A 23,911-nucleotide genomic window follows, 5' to 3' on the forward strand; every position below is an offset into this window, starting at 1 on the left:
CCACGTTTCACCGTTAAAATTTCCACGTTTCGCTGTCAGATCACTGCCTGACAGCTCCTGACAACCGATGTTAGTGGCAATCTTGTTATCAGTTTCAATCCAGATTGCCTGAATGGGTGTTTGGAGGTGTAGGCACCTCGAAATAATTGTAGCAAACAAGCATTAAGTCCCTTCCCCGTCCACCTTTAATCTTTTCTTTACAATATGGCTTTCAAACAAATCATGGTTGTAAGGCAGCGAAACATCGGTGTTGAACACTGATGTCATGCTGTAGATTATGATGATAATAATGACTGAGAGCTCCTAGAATGTCTCTATCAAGCACATAGCTAGGCGGAAAAGACGATACGAGCTAGACGGTCCTAACCAATTTGAGCTACGCGATATGGCTAGCCCTTCAATAGATGACGACTACCTTGTATCGAGAGGAATGTAACTTTCTTCACATCTAGTTCAAAACCCCACAGGTTGTGGCAGTGGACTAAGTTTTACAAACTTCCCGCCTTCAAACGAGAGATAAAACACGAACGTTCGGACTGAAAAAAAATGATAGGAACGGTCAAGGATGCTTTTCTGAAGTAGTGAGATATTAGCCGCTCGACCAATGCACTGTCACAAACATCTCAACAACGTGATTCGGTACCTTGGACCAGCAAACAACAGTGAACTAACCAACAAACCAATCAAATAGATCGGTTATCTGCTTGCCGCTGACCCGTTCCAATGCGCGGAGAATCTGAACCAATATAAGGCCTCTGATACCTCCCCCGTCCAAAGCAAGAACACGATATCCAGCGGGACCACAATTCCATCTGGAGCTCAGTTTCCGCCTTCGCCCAACTGTTGCCGTGAGGTCCTCATCACCTTCTTCCTGGAGAAAGCCAGGATCATCCAGATTCGGACAACATGTACTGTCAGGTTCATCTTCCCCCAGAGGTCGGTCGGATAATAGTGAAGTGGTCGACGAATGAATGGATTGAGTCGGTCGAGAGATTGTGACCGGATCATCTTCAGTACCATTTACGATGACGACGGGCTCGTCCATCTTTGACTGCAATTCAATACGTTCATTTAGGAAAGACTCCTCACAAGAGCAATCCCGAGGTACGAAATGTAGCCTAATCCTGTGCGGTTGAACTGTATTGATGCGAGCTTGACGCTGCATAGGCAAGGGAGAGATAGACAAGGAAACGTTCGCAGTCAAATTAGAAGTTCCGCATAAAATAGAAGTTTGTTTGCTGGGTGGGAATGGCCCACGGAATGCTTAGCAAGACCTTGCGTATGCGGCAAAGGAACACAGCCAGCTACAGCCAGTCTTGGAATTTCAAAACACACTATCGAGAACACGTAATTACCTTTTGTGGTGGGGATCCCGAGGAACCGTAAAAAGAAAGTTTTTCTTCTGGGTCGGATTCTGTGGAAAAGAACAAACAGACACTTTGAAAGCGAGAGGTTGCTTTGTGCGTGCAAGCACACTAACTAATGAAGGATAGAAAACACGAATTGAAGGTGACCAGGTTGACCAATAAGTTGGGGGAGGTCGAATCTCAGTTTAGACAGAATCGTCAGTCTCATTTTAAAGTAAGGTGATTTCTTGCAGACAGTCGGTTGACAGTAGGAGTGCTGTAACCGGGTAAGAATGTTTCCATGACCTCATGTCAGTTTAACATCACTAATCACCAACCAGAAGCGTTCCGATATTCCTGGGTTCACAACGTTGAATCCAACAGCAAAAAGTAGAGTGGAGTGTTCTGACAACCACATTCCAGTGATGAACATTTTCTCGAACGACTCCCCTAAATGAAACTGCACGTGACAGGTCATCTACCAAGTGTGTGTTTACACTTACAATTTGAACTCAAAGTGAACCCGCAAAAAATCCACACGACCACAAAGTAATAGTGGACAATGCATCCACCGTACATTCAGTGGAATCTGCGAAGAATGTTAGCTACGTTTTCTTGAAAAAGATCTTGACCCAATGAGAAGCGAATTTGTGTGAAAATGGCCTTCTAATTCGCTGGAGCGGTGTTCAATTAAGTGACAATCCCTTCCGAACGGGGTGGGGACGCTTACCTCGGTTCACGCACTAAGCCTCAAGCGTTTAGTTTTCCTCCCTGTATTTGGTAATCATATATATGGGCTGTACATGCCGTTGGCTCAAGAACTATTCCCCCTTTGTGGCATCGCACAAAATGATAATGGCTCAGCTGTAGCATCATTTCGGTACCCAGCTGCCATTGCACCCGAAGGAAGTACAAGGCCTAAGATACTGTCAGGTGATCCAGGCCTAGAAAAGAGCCGTCGAAATGAAGAGGTTTGGTTCGAATCGTGGACTTTTCGGTCAGCATGTTCGCACAAAATACAATGCGATCTCAATTACCCCACTTTGGAGTCTACTAACTTGATGCAGCAGGCGAATCTAGAAACGGATACAACCTACCCTTTGCATCACACTTCAACACTACACCAGCGTTCTTGCAATGTGAACTAAATATCTATATAATCTGTCAAGCTGAGGAGCTAGTCATCCTTGCGTTACTCTGTCTGCTTATGGCAGCAGTCTCTACAAAAGATAAGATTTTCCAAAAATATGCTTATCACCACTACGCACTTGAGTTAGCCAACTGACTTACAGCTGGATTTCAAACAGGTGGTATAAGAATAGCAGTACCTAATAAAACGAATAACAGACCTACCACATAGTTCGCCTTATGTATGGAGTTTTTAGGATGAGGCCTCTGGGTAGTGTTCGGCTATTCATTCGGACTGTAGAAATTCATGTCTAATCAACCGTCCCGCTAAACAACTAAGCTTACTGTGTGTGGTAGCGTTTAAATGAAACATGTATACTACGTAAAACCTTGCATTTCACAATCGATGTTTCATCGTGAACTACAACGTTTTGAATGGCTTTGCGACATACTTTCGGAAAACAACCTACAGAACTCGGAGTCGCGTCTAGAATACTCGGCGTCTAAGCGATCATCAAACGTTTTTCTTATTGTGCTGTCCACTTCTAAATCTTTCAATGCCACCAACAAACTATGGGTTGCTCACAAGAAAGAATTTACGCGACCATTGGACCTTCCATCCGAGGGACCAGACAAAATAACTGACAGGCACGCTAAGATGTTAATTGAAGAACACCATAAACGAGAGATTCAGTTGGGTCGCAGCTGAGTCTCCCGTCAAAACCAAACTGGTGTGGAGATAAGTATGTTAGTTGATTTTCGTGCTAGTTGGGTTCAAATAGAGCATGGAGTTAAACAAGACCCGATGAGCTCCAAAAAGGGGGAAACCAGTCGTGGGTTGCCGAAGATTTTTCAGCAACCTTATGGGTAGTGGGTAGTGTATCACATCTACTTCAAGTGGTTCACGGTCAATTTAGCCGGACTGAGTGGTCAAGCTAGTTTATTTACTGACGCAAAAAAGGGTTGTTATCATTGCTGATCTTCAGTAATATGAAGCAACTCTGCTGATGTCGTCAAGACTGATGTCCATACGTCGTTCGTGCTATCGTCAGTGACGCATACACTGAGCTGTAGTATGTAACATTTATCGTATCCGGGAGAGAACACTATACTTAGAAAGACAAGCATTTCTATCGTTAGCTCACTTAACGCCGTGGAATGAAGTAGCACATCAGGTTTCCTTAGTGGACACTTAGGAAACTCTCCAATAAGGGATACCCCATTACTGTAAGTGCCCCCCCCACTGAATAATTTCACTGCGAATCACCTGAACTTGAGATGATGATGAGGACGTTCCCCATCGAGCAATTCGATCGCCAGGTGGCTAAGATAACAAAAGCGAACTCGGAAGGCAAATTAACCTGACTGTAAGCTCTAAAACATGACATGCCAACAATATCATAGCGGATAAGCCAGAATATATGGGCAAGTATACAGAAGGTCATTCATCAGTCTGGATTTAGCGGCCCACGATACTCTAGAAAGTCATGACGCAGACGAACAAGAAGTAGTTGGTCTATGGGACTAAACACAACCGTGTGATAGTCCCAGACGAAGAATGGTATAAAGTGAATACCGATTATGTAAAATAACAGCTTCTGATAAGATAACTTGAGGCAAACATCGAATTATCAAGAAAACTGAACCTGGGCCGGGACAGACCATAAATAAATCTGCACGTGAATCATTATTAATAATACGACCAAACTGAAGAATGAAATCGTCAGGAAATCCTAGTGTTCGAATTACACTGGAGGAGGATTGTGAGAGGGCACCACACAACCAATGAAAACGAGAAACGATTCCGATCCGAGCAAACACAGTAACGTAACAAACTCTTCTGTAACTTTGCTCCCAGAAGGGAAAACCGCTATTCAAGTCGCTGTACCGACGAAATGAAAAAAAAGAAGACGGGGACAAAATGCATGGCAAATTAGCACCGAGTGGACTGGTCCTATCTACGGTGAATTAAATTGCGGAATAGATATGTCACTTTTCTTCTTTGTGAGTCCTGGGCGATTTAAATCAATCTGTGGGAAAGACTGGAAAAAAGTATGGTTTAAAGCTGGTCTGAGGGGAAAACTACCTGTGCTGTACGCATTGATGTTACTCAAAGGTGCGGTTTGAAATCCATAGGGGACTGTGGGGACCATGAATATAGGGATCATGTAAAAACGAAGTGTGACTAACTAGTAGACCTAGCAACAGCCTGGAGAGCCGAACTCAAACTGAGCACCTTAAAGGACCGTGAACACAGACCAGTAAGTAACAATTTCGGTATATACAGGTAAAGGCTAGACTGTGCACCCACCAACGGTAAAACGGCAGGGCTGTGCTGCACCGGTTGGGATGAGAATGGTTGAGGACGATATCCGCCCGGACGATGAACGACGTGGACCGTTTATACTGGCGGTAAATGTGTGATTCAAGTCCGCAGGATGAACATCTGTGCTAGAGGATGGGCTTGGGCTAACACTACGCAAAGTATACAACTCAGCCTCCGTATGTGACGACAGTTTCGACGTCCGTCGGAAGCTGGCTGGACAACGCGTAAAGCGGCGTTGCTGAACGCTGTTCATTCGAGGTACCTGGCTTGCGGAGTAGAAGATTTCATCAAACACTGTATAAAAAGAAGAGAGGGGGAATCAGCCGTGACATGCGTATGTATGCGCAAAGGAAAATCAAGTGTAACTCGTGTTGACTGCAAAGGATATGGCGCATTCAGATATCCATGCTCGCTTGAATAAGGTGGATTACCCCTGATTTTATAAAACATGTGATGTCATTTGTGCCGTTCCTCACTCCACTATCTGCAAAAATGCGACCCCCTTGACAACGTCTAGGAAGTCTTCCTAAATATGAGAGTTTCACAATGTGAACCAGAGTATGTAGACCTACTGAGAAAGCGCCAGGAGCGATCAACCACATTGAATCATTTAACAGTTATTGGATTGCTACATATTATCGAAACAGCAAAGGTCCTCTACGTAGCAGAAGAAATACGGTTAAAATTGAAAGCCTGCACAAAACCACACGTTGAAAAAGTAACGATCATGATACGGAAATGTGAGCTGCAGTGGTAAGGTCCACCAAAATCACTTCTATAAGAGGCTAAATACGTAATCCCCAAAATAACAGATATTAGTAGGCATGCAAACACCGCAGGCATATTCTAAGTAAAAACTCAGTTCGCGTGCAAACGAAGTCAAAGTACACCAGTGGTTCGCAACGCAGCACGTATCACAACAGCGGAGCAAGTTGTTTGCATGGCTATACTTGTTGACTAAACGTAACGCAAATAGAATGTGAGTGGTTAACCATCCCATTTACTTGGATATCATTTGGCAGGCATGGCAAAACAAAGTTATCAGCTACGTCAGATTCCTGGGTTTACTCAAGTTAGGATCAAGTTCCACATGTAGAACAGTTCAAGACATACTAAGAGCCATAGCAAGTTATGTTGGTTGGGGTTGCCAAGCCTGGTGTCATAGAACAGGCACGATCATACACTGAAGTTGCCACGAGAGCAATTTTCGCCAAAACCAAGCATAGAATGAAGACACATCTAACGAGAAAATTACAGCGCTACTCGCACGGAGCGACCTTAAGCCAATTCAAGTCGGCAGAATTAATTCTGGTCAACAATCGAATTCAGTAAAAATAGTGCATATAGAAACTGGCTTAAAATAACGAAAAGAAAAAAAAACGGGCACGATAAATTCATAGTAGATAATGCAGCGTTTTTGCCTCATAAATATCTTCGCTACATTTATCGTGAGTGTGAATAAAATTCTGAGTGATGCTCGTAAATCGTTGTTTCAGGTCAGCCACCAGAAAGTCAAGCCAATCTACGGTGAAAACTGGAACAAGTACTACACATCTGTTTCACATACTGGAAATCATCAGTAGTACGCATCTTACAGGTCTTAGCTTGTCCGTTCATTTCAGTTCATGATCGCCCAAAACTTCCCATGGGTGTAACAGATCAAACTGCTGATGGAACATGCGAGCATTATCAGATCACGTGCTAAAGCACCGTTCCTGGTGGATATGGAAATTATTGGACTGTTTTGTAGTGTCTGTTCATTATTGGTTGGTATTCATGCACTGTCTGGAAAGGTTCAGGAGAAGGTCTGAGGATGTTAACTTTTCCAAAACCCTATGGCAATTGAGGTTAGATAGCTTCTATCCGTTTAGTTCACTTTGGTCGGTAAACGATTCTGTAGTCGAATGCGCTGTTCCTTTCATGTGTATCAGTTCAGGCTATCTTGTACAGATCACAGGTGTACAAAAATGCAGAGAACGCCGTAGCACCATATATCACGCTTTTAACATCCACTCGCAGGTAGTGACGGTTCCAAAGACGTCTTTGGAATCCTTCAGGCGCGGTGTTAACCCTCAGTAATCACAATTTCAATGCTTTGTTTGCTGCGGACAAGTAAGTGACCTCGCACATACATCGGTATCAACAGTGGTGGATTAAACAGGTGGCCATCCAAAAGACTATGAATAGACACACCACCTCCTGAATTTCGAACGGTCTCCGTGTATATTAAAGTAAACCACAACCTGAGTAAATTTGCCCCATAACGCAGCTCTACTTGAAGCTTTTGACGATGTTTGTACCTCGAACAAGAGCTCCTAAAGCGGAGTGAAAAGACCTGAAAAAATGACAAATTTGGCCAGCTCACCCCTCAGAGAACGACTCATGATGCTTCTCTGTTTATCGGACCAGGGTTTTTAGGAGTCGACGCACACACCATATGGCGGTTGGCTGCATTCACGATATCTATCTTGTATCTATTTCATTGAATAGATTAAAGCTCTGTCCTTTTCCGGAGCGTACACTGTTCCTCTGAAACAACTATTTGAAATCTCCGCGTTCATCCGATTACCTAGAATACCAACCAGTATTTCCCCAGTAATGCAAAGTAAGTTGATTCCACGGCCCTAGCCCACATCCTTTTTCTTTGAGTGAAGGCACTAGTCTTGTCTAGTCTTCTGTTTCCCATGGTGAAAGGATTAGATGGGAAAATTCATGTTGCAGTCCTTATCTACCGAGTTTGACAAGCCAAGTTGAATGATCCGTCATTTATGGATCCTTTCACATCTGCGAAATCGCTGTTTGTAGCTCTTCCAATATTTTACGATTGTCAATATGATCCTTTTCTGTACGCTTCGCTATTTGATTCACTTGATCCCATTCGATTCCAGTGAGTAATGTGGAGAAGTGAACATTCCCAACCGCTAGGTTATCTTCAGTTTTTCATGTCTTTCGCTGTTTTGGACATCTTGAGGAAGTGGCAGACACTGAATTTTGGGTTCACGAACTTCTTTCAATGCATCAGAGGACAATCGGAATGTGCATACGACTGAATGTCTTCACTGCGTTTCACTCCACAGTGAAGCAAGCGTTCCACGGGACACTTTGTCAAACATATATACTGAGAGGACTCGCTGTTCTTCGTCTATCTGTTCACCATTAGTATTTCTGATGATGGTTGAGTCAAGGGAATAAACATTCTAGTCAGCATGACTCTCAGAGCTATCACAACACACAGACCCGGTTACCATGAAAAGGTAGCAGATTTAGGTCGAGTGTCTTCCGGTGTTAGGTTGGGATGCAGTTGTGCGACTAACTATTAAATTTATACAGTTAAATTCAGTTCGTTTCGAACAACCTAGTGGGACAATCGAATGGAGGCTTCAGTATGAATTTCTTACATCTGATAATAGCGTCATTCTCTTTTGTTAGTAGCAGCTACAAAAATCTGCCTCACCCAAACATTCACACTAGACCATAGTGTTGGTCAGCTAATTACGCTGAATGCCATAAGAAAGGTCCCAGCTATCCAACCATGAACTCTTAAGTTGGACGTATACATTTCGGATGTACTCTATTTAAAAGTCACGCACCATTTCACCGATTCAAACGAGATAAAGCATTCATTCAGAAATACTCGCTGATGGCCACCCTAAGGGTAGACAACAAGATATTGGGCCAAACGAAATATAGAACGAACTTACGATGTGTAGCATCCTCGTTTATGTTGTGAACCACTTCCGGAGCTGTGCCATCGAAAAGTGTCAATCCCTTCTCGGCCGCAACCCCTGGATCCATACAGCCAACGGTGCATCCTTCCAGATCGGGAGGACATCGTTTTGCCCCAACAGCATGTAAGGTATATAGAGCGAGATCTCTGAAAACGAATGGAAGGAATCAAGGTTGACGATATAAGCTAAGTTTCAGACGGTAGGAACGAAAAACAAGAACTGCTACAACCGGTTGTGCGGGATCGCCAGATGCACAGCTCACTGTAGAGAACAATCAGACCAAGAGAACAAACCTAACGTGGACACAACCAGCCACATTTACTAACGAAAGCGTTCATCCTATCAGTGATGATAATTTATCAGACAAAGAGCACCGAATGCAGCTAGTGCCAAAACTGCTTGCAAAATTAAGGGAAAACTAATTTAGTTGGACGCCGCAATAAATTTCAGGTCCGCAGAAGCCAAACTTCACCATCCGGTGTTTACCACTCTTCAACAGAAAAGCTCGTCTACATAGAAAACCGAGTGGATTGCAATAATCCACAGTGGCCGGCAATAATTGCTAACCGGAACAGGTCAATAATTATGTAGTGACTGACACTAATCTCTGTTCTTCAATTTTCGCCTGTCAGACACGCACATCGACTAATCTCTGTTCTTCAATTTTCGCCTGTCAGACAGCGCACATCGATTTTTTTCAGTTATGTGAATGGTGTTGTGAATTGTCTGAGGACCACCGACAGAATATATTGCTACTAAGCACTGGTAGGTATTGCTGGTGTACTGCTTTTAACGACGATGATGAAGATCAATTGGTTACGGCCAGTTAACACCTGAGGGGAACTGAGGACATCACAAACAAAATCAACTGGTATAAACCATTCAGTACCCGCATCAGTTAAAGTTTTCGTAACTAGAAAATCCGTTCAGACTAAGTTGTGTTTTCCCCTACTTTGGGAAACTGTGGAAAGACGAAAGCGCCTGCAAACAGTGAGTTTCCCTGCTAACCTAGAAAGACGGAAAACCAAATACACCAAATAAAGGGATGCGTTCATTGACATGGGACGTGCTTCGGGGGACATGACAGCGAATTACATTTCGACTCGGATTTATCGTTATCATATTTAACTTCCTCTGATAGTATCAATGCGGGTTATTCGTGTAAACAATGAGTTCGTTGACATAGGCCACCCTCGCTGGTCGAGACGTCGGACAGTTTCATTTGATAGATCCATTGTGTGGTCACTAGCACTTCACCATGAATCAACAAACTCTATCGCCCAAACTTTCAGCTTTTTCGAATCAAGGAAAGCCATTTACTCTCTTTCCGGTTCATGAGATGTATGCTCTGTTATGAGCACACTGATTAATAACAAGCCCACGTGACTATTGGCAGATGAAGAGTAACATGCCAGCCCTGGTTTGCATCAAACATTGATGCCGATATTAAAAGATGTGGGCGTATGGAATCTTTCTCCGCTAGTCATGGGATCCCACGGATTACTACAGGCAGTATTTTGAACAGCGGGAATCCTAAACAGCTCTCGGGTGCATGGCGAACTTTTTCCGCTTGAAGTTCGGTCCTTGTGTCTGTATATGTTTACATTTTGCATAAAATCCAGCTTTATGAACGCATTTCAAGTTTAGTCGCAATCAGCTGCACGGTTTGTGTTGCGTAAGGCCGTACCTAACTGGTGGCATCAAACCAGACTAGGGATGATTGGCCAATCTGCCGAAGCCGGACAGGAGCACATTTACCAAGTCCCGACCTGGTATGTACGTTCCACAGGGGCGACCGATGCCGCGGCTGGCTCGCCTGCCGGCGCGATCCATTATGATCGGTAATCAATAGTGGTCTTGCGAAAGCAGGTGGAACGTTTGATCTGAGGCAGTCTGTACGCGCACAGACCCCAGTGTACGGCGTTTACATTTCGGGTCGGCAACTTAAATACCGCGACCCGCGTCAGGTATCAGTGGATGGACGCATGTGTTCATGTACCGTCGGCAGGCAAGGAATAGTTAGATACAACACCGTTTATAGGTGGGTGGGAGTGATGGAAATCCCAACCCAAGGAGCAGTCACATACACGAGACGGTTATCCAACTCTCCCGAAGTTGGAGAAAAAGTAATGGAATATGCGATTCCCTGGACTCATTCAAACTGCCAGTCAGTAACACCCTTCGCAGTTGCAATATAATTTAGTAAAGCCTGGCAACCAGTAGTAGATGAAGTAGCGGTCCACACCGGATTAACAGGCGCGTCGGCCATACAGGAAGCGTCGCTTCGATCAGTTTTCATGAATGGACCATTTTGGAACGCAAATGTCCCGGCAAGTGAAGATATGAGACCGATTTTACCTGAAGAAGTACTACTTGTGTTTAGATGATACGAATATATGTTCCATTGACAACCAATTAGGATCCAATTGACCCTTTTCGAATTATTAACAACTAATTTGCGAGTTGTTTATCTACCTGAATTCTGTTTGGTCAGTGATAGGAAACTCATGCTCTTGAAGTCGAACTACCGGTGAACGCCAAGCAATGCCAAGCAAACTGGATAAATTTGGCAACGGAGCTTTCAGGAAATCAGATGATATATCAACAGTCATTCGTATTTCTGTGAATTGAGAGCGGACTGTTGCCATCATTCGTCGTACAGGTCAATCCTTCATTTTTGCTGCCATGGTTAGGTCTGAATTCGGTGATTCAAAGTGATTTCGGATTTTCTAGCAGAAGTGAAGCAGTTTTGAAACCAGCCCATCGCTGTTCTGTTGTGATAAGTTTCATCACATTGGAATGGCCACATGGAATATGGCCGAATTACTAAAACTTTTTGCTATTGGGATTATTTATAGAAGAACAGCATCACCGCGGAAAGATGTGCTTCCGGTGCTTTTTCCCTCAACATTGCAGATGGTACGCTCAAAAAACCTCATTTTATATTTAGGTACGTTCGAGCCGAGGTTTTACTAAGCATTTTCAGGAATCGATAGGAATGTATAAATATTTAACATGCACTCTTTATGCGATTTCAGGATCAGTTTAGTTTATCTCGATATCTTGTTTCGTCCGAAGTCTGTGTGGAATCTGGTCAAAGTCGGTATGTTCCCTTACCGAATCCTGGTGCTCATGAAACCGTTCATTGTCCTGTGACTCGGCAAGTGGTGGTAGGTAAAGTAGGTAAATCAAACCATCAAATTATTCCGGTTTTGCCATACACTTATCGCAACAGGTGACCCCTTGATACTTTACGGCAGCTCAGCTTTACAGATAACCTAACTGTGGCTAAGCTCATACAGAGTAGTAGTTGTTTATGGTTGCCCGTAACAGATGGTTAAAGTATACGTTAAGGCATGTTGTAGTGAAATTTAACTACGAGCAGCGCGATGGGAGAAAAAACCAACTTACTGTCCAATCATTAGAGTTTGCCTGTGGAGCCGAGAGAGTGTCCGACTAGAAGTCAGTATCTGGCGATTCTAAGGTGCGAAAATACTAATGAAAACGAATCAATCGGGTAATCTGCTTGCCGACTGGGTTCCAGAAGAGTCTGAAGAAAAGCCTTGAAAATATAACAAATCCCCACCGCTGTACGCAAGCAGCATTCGGTTACTTAAATTTACTAAATCGACGACTTCCTCGAACTACGAACTTAAGAAGAGGCAGAAATCGTGGCTGCGGTTCATTGGAATTTGGACTGAAAGATGGTAGAAACATTCAGTTTTCAAATCGCAAACCTCGTACCGAAGTACAGTGGTCCCAGCAGTTACCGACGATAAGGAGAATCAGGGGACGATAGCTGCGGTTAGAGGCGACGTTAAATAGATCTGCTCATCCAGTATGCAAGGAAGTGAGATCTACGCAGTAGCTCCTAGCTGAGGTCGAATAGCACCAGAGGTCGTGTTTATGTCAAACAATGCGCACCGTCCTCTGTAATAGTTTTTCGAAATCCAAACAAACGTTAGGACGATTTGCTTGGGAATTACAGAATTAGAAACTGTGCTCAAACAAGCAAAACATGAAATTTCCTCGGTTTTGGTTGGATGCATTCACACACGTCAAATACTGGAATACACTGCATCTGGCACATAATTCGTCTGGCTAGCCAACTGCAGAAAACGAGGGAGGCGGTTTCTACTGGTCGCCTGTTCCAAAAAGAAAAACCCTATCAGAGAACATTCTTGGAAGTGTCCTCCTCAGGAGGTAGAGCATCTCAGCACGACTGTTTCCATCCATACACCAAACACATAGCCTTTCGGAGATACTAATACGAAAGAAACACAAGATCATAAATTGTGAAGTGCACTGCAGGACCCCATCATTATGTTTTCAACACAGTAACTCATACAGTCATAGAACAGGGTCTTTGTCTAAACCATACCTCCACGTCTGACTTTTACTAGACAGTTTCACGCAAGACTAAAATGCAGATTGGCGACTGAATCACTCTAAAACGGTGCTGAACTGACCAACCCTCTAAGGAGAGTGTGGGCTGTGAATAAGAAACTTACTTTTGCGGAGAATGCACATATCTGCAAAGAATAAAAATGCGGGATAATAATAAAAATAACAATATTAACAAGTAGGATAATAATGGTGATGGCAACAATAACAATAACAATAGTAATAATAGGCGCCTTATGGTGCCTACCCTCTTTCCAAGCCAAGATATTTCAGAGACTAGCGGGAAGGCGGTTGACATATCCCTCCCCGAAAGGTAGTGGTAGTCTACCGATAGGAAATTCGCTAGCGTACTGCAGGCTATGTTAAGGGGAAGCACAAACTGAATTGCTTGGTTGCCATCTGGCATGTATGGCGAGATAGCCACGAAGTTTGATATAGTTCCTGGCTGTCTGAGCGACATGAGGGCAAGTGAAATAGTAGGAGATTGCTTGGAAGTAAACATTTCCGTAGGAAGATCACGCCTTAACGCATAAGCTATTAAGGGCTTGGTGGATTCAATCCATAAAGTCCAAAGACTTGATTACGATTTGGCCTGGCCCAACTAAGTCATCAGGAACAGCTGAGAGATGGAACTGGAAAAATAAACAAAGAATTTATCGGTGGAACCACGTGTCTTGAGGTAAATTTGCATAACAACGTTGTTTCATGTGATTCATCACTAACTGTATAAGAGAAGGATAGCGTGTATCTCCATTCTAGGCTAGTTGTTAAGATTAACATGAATCGGTTTCGTGGTAGGATGAACCAGGTAAACCAGACACGGGACACGAAGAGGGATAAAACGTGGCGAAATAAATCAGCTGAACAGAACATGCAAGTAGTGAACGAGGGGCGTTCTTTATGTTATGAATAAATGATAGAGATCGTTCAGAAACTCCACGAATCACACACGTACATCTACAATGTCAAAATAGTGTGTGTACATTTGTTTTCGACAGATTCGCATTAGTTTTGAAAAAGAAGAAGTGTACTTATCGGCAGTAGAGCCAATAATAGATCAGAGATAATCCAGCTGTAGCACTCTTTCGGTGCCTAACTGTCATGCCACGAGAGGGAAGCACGAAGGTTGGGACACTGCCAGGTGGCCCAAGTCTACACAAGGGAAGTCGAGAGGCAGAGGTCGGGTTAGAAACACGGACCTTCCGGTAGAGCCAATAATAACTACAAGCATAATTCCAATCAGCTTGCGGTGCGACGGTGAGCTGGAAGTAACCCAAGCTTCGTAAATATTACCTGCACCATTCGCCAGGCTTTGGGACTCCACAGACGACAAACTAATGGAAAGCAGCATCGCATCGAAAAGCCCCTGTTGGATTCTGTCGTGACTCCAAGCAGTAGCATAGTAACCCATCCCGATCAGATAAGATTTGACCTAGACTGGTCTGAAAACACAACAGTAGCAGCAGTATCTGGCGCTGACGTCCTTGAGGGAAAGATGAATACACATACCGCCGGTTTTGGCTATCAGACCAACTTCGAAACAACGGTGCCTGGAGCAACTTTCTACTTGCGCCTTGAACCCTAGATGCCGTCAATCAGCAACCACGTTACATCACAGATAGACAAGCAGCTTCCAAGTTAGTGCAAGTGATCTGATATTCAGTATGCCGCTGGGGAGCTGCAGTCAAGATTACGGTCACTAATCAACGAAGATAGCTTGCCATCACAGGAACGATGGATGGACTCCGATAGCCAAACCCTACCAATAGAGATTCAGTGTAAGTTTTTTTCATACTATCTTTAAAATCCCCGTGGTAATAACTCCTCTTGAAAAGGAGATATCGACCTGTTCAATCACGACTTTCGTTGTCATTAAAATCGGCTCAGTACTGGTTGCTATGACATTATCGAGCTACGACAATGTTTTCGACCAAATCTGAAGGGCGAAAAGTGCTATGAAAACACGTATTCAATAAGAATGCCCGACCAGTTCTCTTGATAGCCGACAGACGTTTTCAAAACATGGCCGCTGACACAGACCACAACAACATGGTTAGGGGCATGTTAAAAAAAGAAGTTGTTCCCTCAGTCTGTTGCACAAATCAGAGAGTGAGTGACCCCAACAAAAACCGTATTAGGATAACAAACGTGAACCGATATACCAGTGCATCACTGATACCATTTCAGACACCCGCTCCTGAATTAAAGCTAGGAAAATGTACGTGCCGTCCTGGAGGAATTTCATAAGTGAATGGGTCTAGCATCGCTTTTGGAGTGAATTTCTTGTAAAATGTGTACTTGTCTGTCTCGGATTCATAGAGGGGATTTAATGAGCACGGTGTCACGGAATGCTCCGCGCTCGTGTTGCTTTATGATTAATGTGTCTGTATTATGCCCGAGCAATTTTCCGGCACAATCACTCTTCAAACTTTCAATTTTCTCTTTGAGGAACCACCGACTTGAGAGTGTTTCTGTGTGGAAACCAGAGAGTAAGTCGCTCGTTTATGTTAAGGTTGTTTTCAAGATATTATGGTAAACTGCTAAATCGGTTGCCGAAATCAGATGAACTACTGATGATACTGAAATCAAAAGGTCGGTTGATGAAGGGCTTCTGGTTAAATCAGTTCAACTTGGAATGAAGAATCTATTTATTACATTGCATACATTGGATAGAATCTGAAGAAGGCTTTGCACAGTTGTTTTATCACTTTAATAAATGTTATGTATGGCTCATTTACGTCTGCGTGCGGGGTAAGTACCCACTATAAAATCGAATCCCCAAACGACAGCAGATAACAGGGGATAATGGCCATAATCTGTCCGAATTAGACGCAAGCTCTTCGCTATTTTTGCCTAGGACATGCTATGAATTACCGTTCTTTTTGAAATCCAGATGAAAAAGCCCAGTTGTCTTCCGAACCAAAAAATGGTCGGGAAAATCGAAAGTAAACTACAAAAAAGATATATTCCCATTTGCGTTTAGGCAATTCGAGTCCAGCTCAGACAAAAAAAACTACTGGCAAATTTCCTGGTACTCCTAGTAGTAGTGTGCAACCAGGGAGCATGATGGGACGTTCAGTCGTCTGCTAGGACATAGAGTTTGACAAACGGTGTCAATGCTCATATTCAGTCAAGCCGTACAAGATGGATCACTCCACTAAAATAGTTTTTCGTACAATTAGACATTCACCCTGCTAGACAGGTTGTTCACGATTCATTTAAATTTGAAGAGGTGGTTGTTCAGCGTGCGTAAAGGTTTGGTCAGGATTGGTATTAAACGTTACTGTTGGAAGAAGTTGATGAAAGTGTTTTCAATTTGATTGATGTGGTCCCGGGTGACCAGAAGTTTGACAATGGAAGGGATAGTCCTATCGAGCTGACTAGTCATTCATGACAGATGATCGAAGTTCGTAAGGAGAACACAGAAAAAACCCTATGTTGAATTTCAACCATATTGTACTTACTCGTCGGCATCACTGCAAAGCAGGTGCCGCGGACTTTGACGGCAATTGTCCAATGCCGATGGATCGGCTTCGAAGACAAGAAGGGCCCGTAGAATGTGTATGGAGGCGTTATGCTAAAACACAATACCAACAATTTGCATGAGACCAAGAGAAAAAAGGACAGCGTGAAACAAAGGACAAGTGAATATATATTTTACCTCACAATTCATACACATAAAAGCAGTGACATCAAACTACTCTTTTGTTACACCACCGGCAGTGTATCACATCAACACAGAGCCATCAAGCAACCCGGAGAACCTAAAGGCACTCCAATGTTAAACCATCAGGGCGAACGCTAACAGCACCAAACAATCAGCTGAGCAGTTGGTTTCGGTAAACGAGCAGCGGGTGGCTTTGAAGACTTCTATACAACAAACTAGCAGACCAGTTAGGCCATGCGCAACGCGATCGATAAGTATCACTGGGGAAACAGTTCCTATGTCGAAAAAGGTAGTGGCACCTATGTCACCAGATCGGTTAATCTCCGCGCACTTCAGTGAAAGGCCGCTCGATAAGCCGGGAGAAGTCCAGATCCCTGCTGATGTCTATAAATCCTGCATCTCAGAACTCCCCAAGTATTGCACAAGCTGGTCTGTTCAATCCGGAAAACCGAATCCTTTCTGTGAGATTCGAGAACCTCAACAGTGGTACCGAATTCCCAAAACAGGAGATAGGAAGATGTGATAATTAGCGTGTAACGAATGTTATTGATACTGCTGCCAAAATCTTATCATCCCTCTCTGCTACAACGTTTTCTGCGAACATCGGAAATGCGCAACAAACCAAACGAAGGAAGAGGAACATTTGAACATCGTAGCGAATTCATGCAGCGGCATGCTTCATCGACTTTCGAGTTTCTTTTCATTCGATTAATGATCGGATACTGTGGACAACTTTCTTAACTGACGGTGTCCCCGAGAACTTGATAAACCTCATTCAGGCAAGTTGTTACTCAATGAAAGCTCGGGTCAAGGTATACCATGAGCAGACCATAGAGTTGGTTATCACGTAGGCTGAGAAGGCTGTTCGCTCTCGCCACTGCTCCTTAACGTCATAATCAGTTGGCGATTCGGTCGAGCATAGGAGGGATACTCTGGCGACCAGTTGGGCCCTAAAACCTGGATATCTGACTTGGAATATTCTAATGAGCTGGAAGAACTCGGGCGTGTGTTGAATAACCAAACTTACTACGCAGCACTCGTAAGAGTGGTGCATCCTGGTCACCATCATGAACAGCACAAAATCACAGTTCAACATTGATGCTTCGCTGCGGTGCACTCACAATTTATTTGAAGACCTTACTCTGGATAAAAGAATAGACCTGGACTTGGAGCTAACCTGCCAGGATAATTCCGAAGTACGTACACCTCCAGGCAATCGTTCAGGCCATCTCGGTTGTAACGCCACTGACACGGATTAGCAACCTCATATTGTAGCTTCTTCCCTTAGGCACAGTGGTGCTCACGCAGACTCAACCATGGGAAGTGAGTCACATCGACAGTACTCACGCTTTTCCTAATCTCTTTCAAAGGTTGACCACCTTTCTGCCTCAGTCACTCTGAACTGGGTGGGAGGAACCGCACCCTATTTGACAAATGGCTCCGTTTATTTGGTTGGAGATTGGGCCACACTATGGTTTCACGGCAAATGTAATGCCACCGATAACTACAGAGCCTCGAATGAGAAGCAAAGTAGTAAAGGAAATACAGCAGAGGTTACTCACCACCCCTACCATCTCTCGTTCATGAGCGAATAAAATTCCTGCCTTATAGTTGCATACATGCCATTGTAGACGACGCTAATAATAGTATATTTAGTCCTTAACTCCCTGATCGAAAATGTGGAAATCACGTGCAGTAAATGAGTAAACTAAACGACATCCAACAACTCCAACCGAGAGCTGTTGTAGAGAGAGAGCTGCAATCGGTCCTTTCAAATCTACACAATTCACGCCCCTCCCGTCATCACTTACCTTCAACATTTAGCTCCCTACCGACGCCATTTTCATCCCGCACCTCCTAACTCGTTCGCTTGTTGGTTTATCGTCCTCCGCACACATTTCTGGTCGAAACTCGAGCGTTCTAAAAGTTGGGTATCCGTTCCGCTCCAAATAATTCTTCTGGTCTGGAGTCTTAGCCATCTAAAAGTTCCGGCTTCCCCCACCATAAAATCCCTCTTTATGTCTGTGGTAGAGTATCTCCGACATGTCACTGGATGACACTATCCGGTGAAAAGGTAAGTAGTAGGCGTTATTTATCACGGATTACTTTCTGCAGCCAAAACTCGATAACCTTTTGAATATAGGTCTGATCATGACTAGAAAACCGGGAGAATGTACACTACTTGATAAGCTTTCACAATAAAACTCGTGTTTAAGTCGAGAGGTGTGATATCGTGAATAACCCAAATGTCGACTCACAGATACTGCCACATGCAGAGGAGTGCGTCCGTCGACATCGAAGATGTTCGTATCCGCACCACAAGCCAAAAGGTACAATACGCATTCGAGGTCGTCTGTGGTGACTTTTTTATGTAGCACCGATTGTCCCGATGCGTCTTGCGAATCCAAGTTAGCCCCAAGTTCACACAGGCGTCGGAACATCTGGAGCCGAGTTAGGGGATAGGAACAGTGCTGAACTAAAAAAACAACAGGCGCCTCGAGGAGTCCGCCAAACTATCTCACTAGATTGCACTAAAGAAATGCGGACGAACTAGCGACCTTGCTATGTGAAGGTAGGTTTAGGACAGCCAGAGTTCCTAACAAAGGACGAAACAAGGATAACCGAAACGGAATCGTTGGACGTCTTGTGAGCAACCAGCATTGGAACATCCGAAAAAACTATGCTTAGAGAACTGAAAGGAAAGAACTAGTAACTGGAACGACCAGACCAAGAAAAATGGCAATCGTAAATGTAACTCTGATTATACAACGTTTAAAAAATGAACGGAGGGCGCCTGGGACAAACAGATCTAAAAGTACCACTAGATTCCCATTGTTGCATAGAAAAACTTACTCTCAAAGGGAACGTATCTGTAACGATGATAATTTAATGTCCAGCGATGCATTTTCACGTCGCGAAAGTAAGCTGTGATGCAAGGATTTCCCGTGGCTTCTGAACTAAATTGTGATTCGTTGCATTATTTATTCCAAAGAGAATCCAAGCAGTTCAGGTTCAGATCGGTGACAGCAAGGTGGGCTGGTATTTCTTTCCATAGCTTCCAGTCACACTGAATTACGCTGGTGGACCCTCGTACGGTATTGGTAGTACCATATGCATGTGCAGCTATCTGATGGCTTTTGACAGCCGTAAAAGTAAGGGAATAACAGCGGGTGCCACAACCATCAAATAATGCTTGGAGAACCACCGTTGAATCGAACCCATAGGATATCCCAGTGGCTCGCGCTACTCGGGACACACCCACCGTAATCACACAGCTGCCTAATGTAAGTCAGTAATAAGTCTGATTTGTACAGCAGTGGTCGCAGAAAGCCAGTTTTCGCAAAACTGTAGGCTTAACAACATTTCGATATGTCCAGAGTCTTGAGGAGGACTGTAGCCTCAGCATCTGTCCGAACAAACAAATGTGCCTACTGCTCAATCCATCATGCGTACCCGGATGGTGGTTGGAGTCAGTCGATAGCTACCTGCTACCAGATTCTTGAAAAATAGTGGACGACCGAACGACAAATGTCCTAGGCATATGTGACCAAACACGAGCTAACAGTCTTTAGTAAGGTTTATTTTATCCCCGTAAGAGGAGTATCAATTGTTTCTACGGGCAACAGCCAGGCGGAAAAATTTAATGGCCTGCGTACAAGCCTGTGTACGACCATTTACATTCATTCCAGTTCAACCCAACCTTCTGAGCTAGCCACAGAAGTGATAGATGCGACGAATGACTGCTTCACGTTTTAATATGACCCAGCTAATCCTCCACACCACCCATGCTGCAGAAGAGGGTGTCCGATGAACATAGAAATGGTTAGCAGAATCAAGACGAAAAAAAGGACCAGAGGCTGCATGTGAAGAACCATTATTAGGTTGATTATACTCACCAGGACGACAGAGAGGGTTGTTTAGGATTACCTAGTGAACGGGTACGCTATGCTACCCTATAAGCAAAGTGAAGCTGAATTTGACCTCCTTACAAGTCAAAAGTCGTGGTTGGATAGTTGAATCGAAAGGCAAGTAAATATCAGGGAACAGTGGAGAAAAGTCAAACACCTTATTCAACTAGACTGGAAGCCATCCGATGAACAGAGAAATATTGTGTGCTCTTTCCGGAAATCACACCCGACACCATTGGTGTAAAGCTGATAGTAATCAATACACTGGTTACTCACGTCCAGATGGGAATACCACCACAGTAATGTCATGCTGTTTGCGCCACCGTTATGTGACAAGCCAAAACAAAGAGCAGTGGAAGTCCTCCGGATATGGATGAAAAGAGGCAACTTATACGAGTGAGTGGGAGATAAAGCTACGATTTTTAAAAAAAAGCAGCGGTATTTCCGAAGAACAAAACGTCCGAACCAAATTTCATCCCCAATGCAACAGACGGGACGCTCTTGAAGGGCGTGGTTCCAAAATACCATTTCAGGGAACTCAGTAAAAACGGAGTGATGAAGACTGAGATAGATGCTTGGTAAGAACTGCTGTAGAGATTTTATTGTCTGCAGGTAGTAGCAGCCTCGGCTCTGTAGAACGAATACCAACTAGATCTTGTTTACAGAGAAAAATCTAATTTGTCTCATTCATCGATCGGCTACATACCGCGAGTAACAGGTGTAACGTCATCATACTGGCTACATGTGGAGTATCTTTACACAGCAACTGTTGCTTTGTGTTCAGCACCGTGAGGTCGTTTAGACGTATCTTTGGGACTTTTAACCACATAGATATATCAAGGGGCGGCATCACTTTTTTCAGAAAGACAGAAAGGCTGAAAATGAACGCATGCATCGATTCGAAACGAGATAATTTCCTATAGCGAGGTTGTTGTACATCAATGAGTGAATTGAGTTGTTGTAAATGAGCTCTAACTTAAACTATCTACAAAACTGGGTATCGAAAATACACACAAGAACTAGTTAACCAGGGTTAGCGGAATGGCGTGTTGTTGTTCGTCGTGGTTGTTTGAGGCTGATCTATAACCACGGAGTAATTGCGATGGTCGTTCAAAGCTACTGGAAGTCCAAAGACGAGACAATGATGGTAGGCGGAAAGTGACCAGAGCAATCCAATTTTTGAGAAACGTCACTAGAGTTGCCATATTTGGGGCTCAAAAGGCTGTCATTCGGATCTCTATCCATTCGTCGATCTGATACTACGGACTAGATGAGGCTATCTCTTTCAGTATAGGTTGATGAGTCCCTGGCATCAGTGAATCACCGTCCAACGGAAAACCTGGTGGAAAATGAATTTCACAGCCAGGTGGCAGAAAGCCCAAAAACCAGCTAGGGAGTTGTACCGGATTGAATCTTGAGAAAGTAGCTGATAAATGAATGAACAAAACCAAAAAACAAGGTAGATAGTCTTCAACAATGATAGACAATGAAAGAATGCATGAGTCCTTACGCTCTGCGTTCTTGCCTGACCATATGAAGCAAGCAGAACAGAAATTATCACAAACGTCCTTGTGATTGGTTCCGATGTACCTTTGATGTACCGACACCTTGCTGGCATGCGTTTTGTCTGCAGTATTTAGTGGTAATAGGAATTCAAGTTGCCGATCAAGCGCTACAGAAAACGACCAAGTGTGATTCACCCCAGAACATACAAGCAAACACCTATTTTCGCAAAAAAAAATTGTTGAAAGACCGACAAGCAGGGTTGGCGAGTGAATCGAATTGTGCTTCTATCAGAGCCACCCATAGAACACAGTAAGAAGCGTCGTGGCAAGTTCGGTGGTATTGGTTTTGCTACTGGTCAGCAAATCAAGCACTCACTGAAAATATCTGCTCATACTAAGCAATGATGGAGTTGGACTATCGATTGCAACAAGGGTTAACCAACAGACAGTGATTAAATTAACATATGCTCAAAATTCGACGTTGACTATCAACATCTCACCCCAAGGGAGAAAAATGAAGCTGTGTGATCTGCATATGCCTCCCCATGAGTTGAAAGCAGGGCAGTGATGAGAAAAGACAGGCGAATGGGAAGACATGAAAGATTAACAGGATTTCAGGTGAAGAATACCCAAACTAGTTCAAAATATGTGAGACCATCAGACAACTAGACCCACTTTAGTGTTGGTTGCCAGATGGATTGGGTAGGCCAAGTCACTTTGTTGAGGACAATTGAGGGCGTCTGGATGGGCTTGGTAGATTACATCGACACATCTATAGAAAGCAAATGCAAACAATAGATGACAAGTTCAGCTCAAAGCCAAAAACTGCTCGGGTATGGGACAAATGAAGTTATCGTGATCAAAGGCTACAGAAGCTTCTATGGCCTGTTGTACAAACGCACATTTGAGTGTGTGGTACTACCACACTTAGAGAACAGACGAAGTGACATATTGGGAACGTCATTCGAAGAACAACGAACTTTTTCTATTGGTGACAAATAATTTTCAAGCAAATAACATCACGCATGAGAATGGGAAGGGTGATTTCTACGAAAAACAGGCAGCCATTAAGTTAAGGCATTTCCACATGTGTAAGCTGCAGAGTGGAAAACTCTAGGTGCAACATTCCACTGCATACCTTTAGCTATCTGGAGTTCTTCATAAACAGGAAAGGTATGCGAAGTAATGTCACATCATGTCAACAGTACTACTGGATCATCACTCTAAGAATTATAGCAGCACACAGAGTGTTAATACAGTGGTTCACAACAGGCAAACCATTTGAAAATGATGTACCACTGTTTAGAAACACCTGCTGAGTTGTGATTGGTTACCGTATCCCAATAGGTACATTTGGAGGTCTCGAACTATACGTACTCTATCCAAAAAACTATATCGTTTGCTATATATATATACGAAAAATAAGGGTCAGGGTACCATAGAAAACCGAGAAAAACGCTCTAAAAAATGCGACTACATCTGGCCAAATACACCACTGATAGAAAACTGAATAGTACATCGACGTTTCACAGGACAGCCGGTATGTAACCCATCTGAAGCATGAGGGCCGAAATATCGCCTAGACGAAAATGAACGGAATGTTGACAATTAATTTGAAGGGAAGGCTTTCTAGTAAGGAACTGGAGCCTGTCCTCTACGAACGGACAACAGTTGCAAGTCAACATACATCACACCTTCAGGGCTCCTTCACATGAACTCTCAATCGCGTCGGGATGATCCTTCGTCAGCGCTTTGTTGTGCAAACCTGGATGTGATAATAAATGCCATCCATCTACGATGTGATCTTTTGAGTTGCCGGACAAAGAAAATTTGGAGTCAATGAAGACATGTACTGGTTGCACCGTAGCTCAAGTTGCCACTTATTTTCGATAGTAAAAC

General features: G+C 43.6%; 1 protein-coding gene across 1 annotated transcript in view; it reads right to left on the reverse strand.

Moving 5' to 3' along the window:
• The window catches only part of T265_00196 (hypothetical protein), a gene marked incomplete at both ends in the record, with an annotated part of 38,895 nt that overhangs the window by 9,190 nt on the left and 5,794 nt on the right, over window positions 1–23,911 (reverse strand). Inside the window, 8 exons of the mRNA XM_009163904.1 lie at window positions 673–1,159; window positions 1,356–1,414; window positions 4,786–5,094; window positions 8,502–8,674; window positions 13,040–13,060; window positions 16,397–16,509; window positions 18,858–19,040; window positions 22,688–22,784. Of these exons, the coding sequence (XP_009162168.1) occupies window positions 673–1,159; window positions 1,356–1,414; window positions 4,786–5,094; window positions 8,502–8,674; window positions 13,040–13,060; window positions 16,397–16,509; window positions 18,858–19,040; window positions 22,688–22,784 (1,442 nt within the window). The remainder of the gene's footprint in view (window positions 1–672; window positions 1,160–1,355; window positions 1,415–4,785; window positions 5,095–8,501; window positions 8,675–13,039; window positions 13,061–16,396; window positions 16,510–18,857; window positions 19,041–22,687; window positions 22,785–23,911) is intronic.

The sequence above is a fragment of the Opisthorchis viverrini genome (genome assembly GCF_000715545.1).
Source record: "Opisthorchis viverrini unplaced genomic scaffold opera_v5_2, whole genome shotgun sequence".
Lineage (NCBI taxonomy): Eukaryota > Metazoa > Platyhelminthes > Trematoda > Opisthorchiida > Opisthorchiidae > Opisthorchis > Opisthorchis viverrini.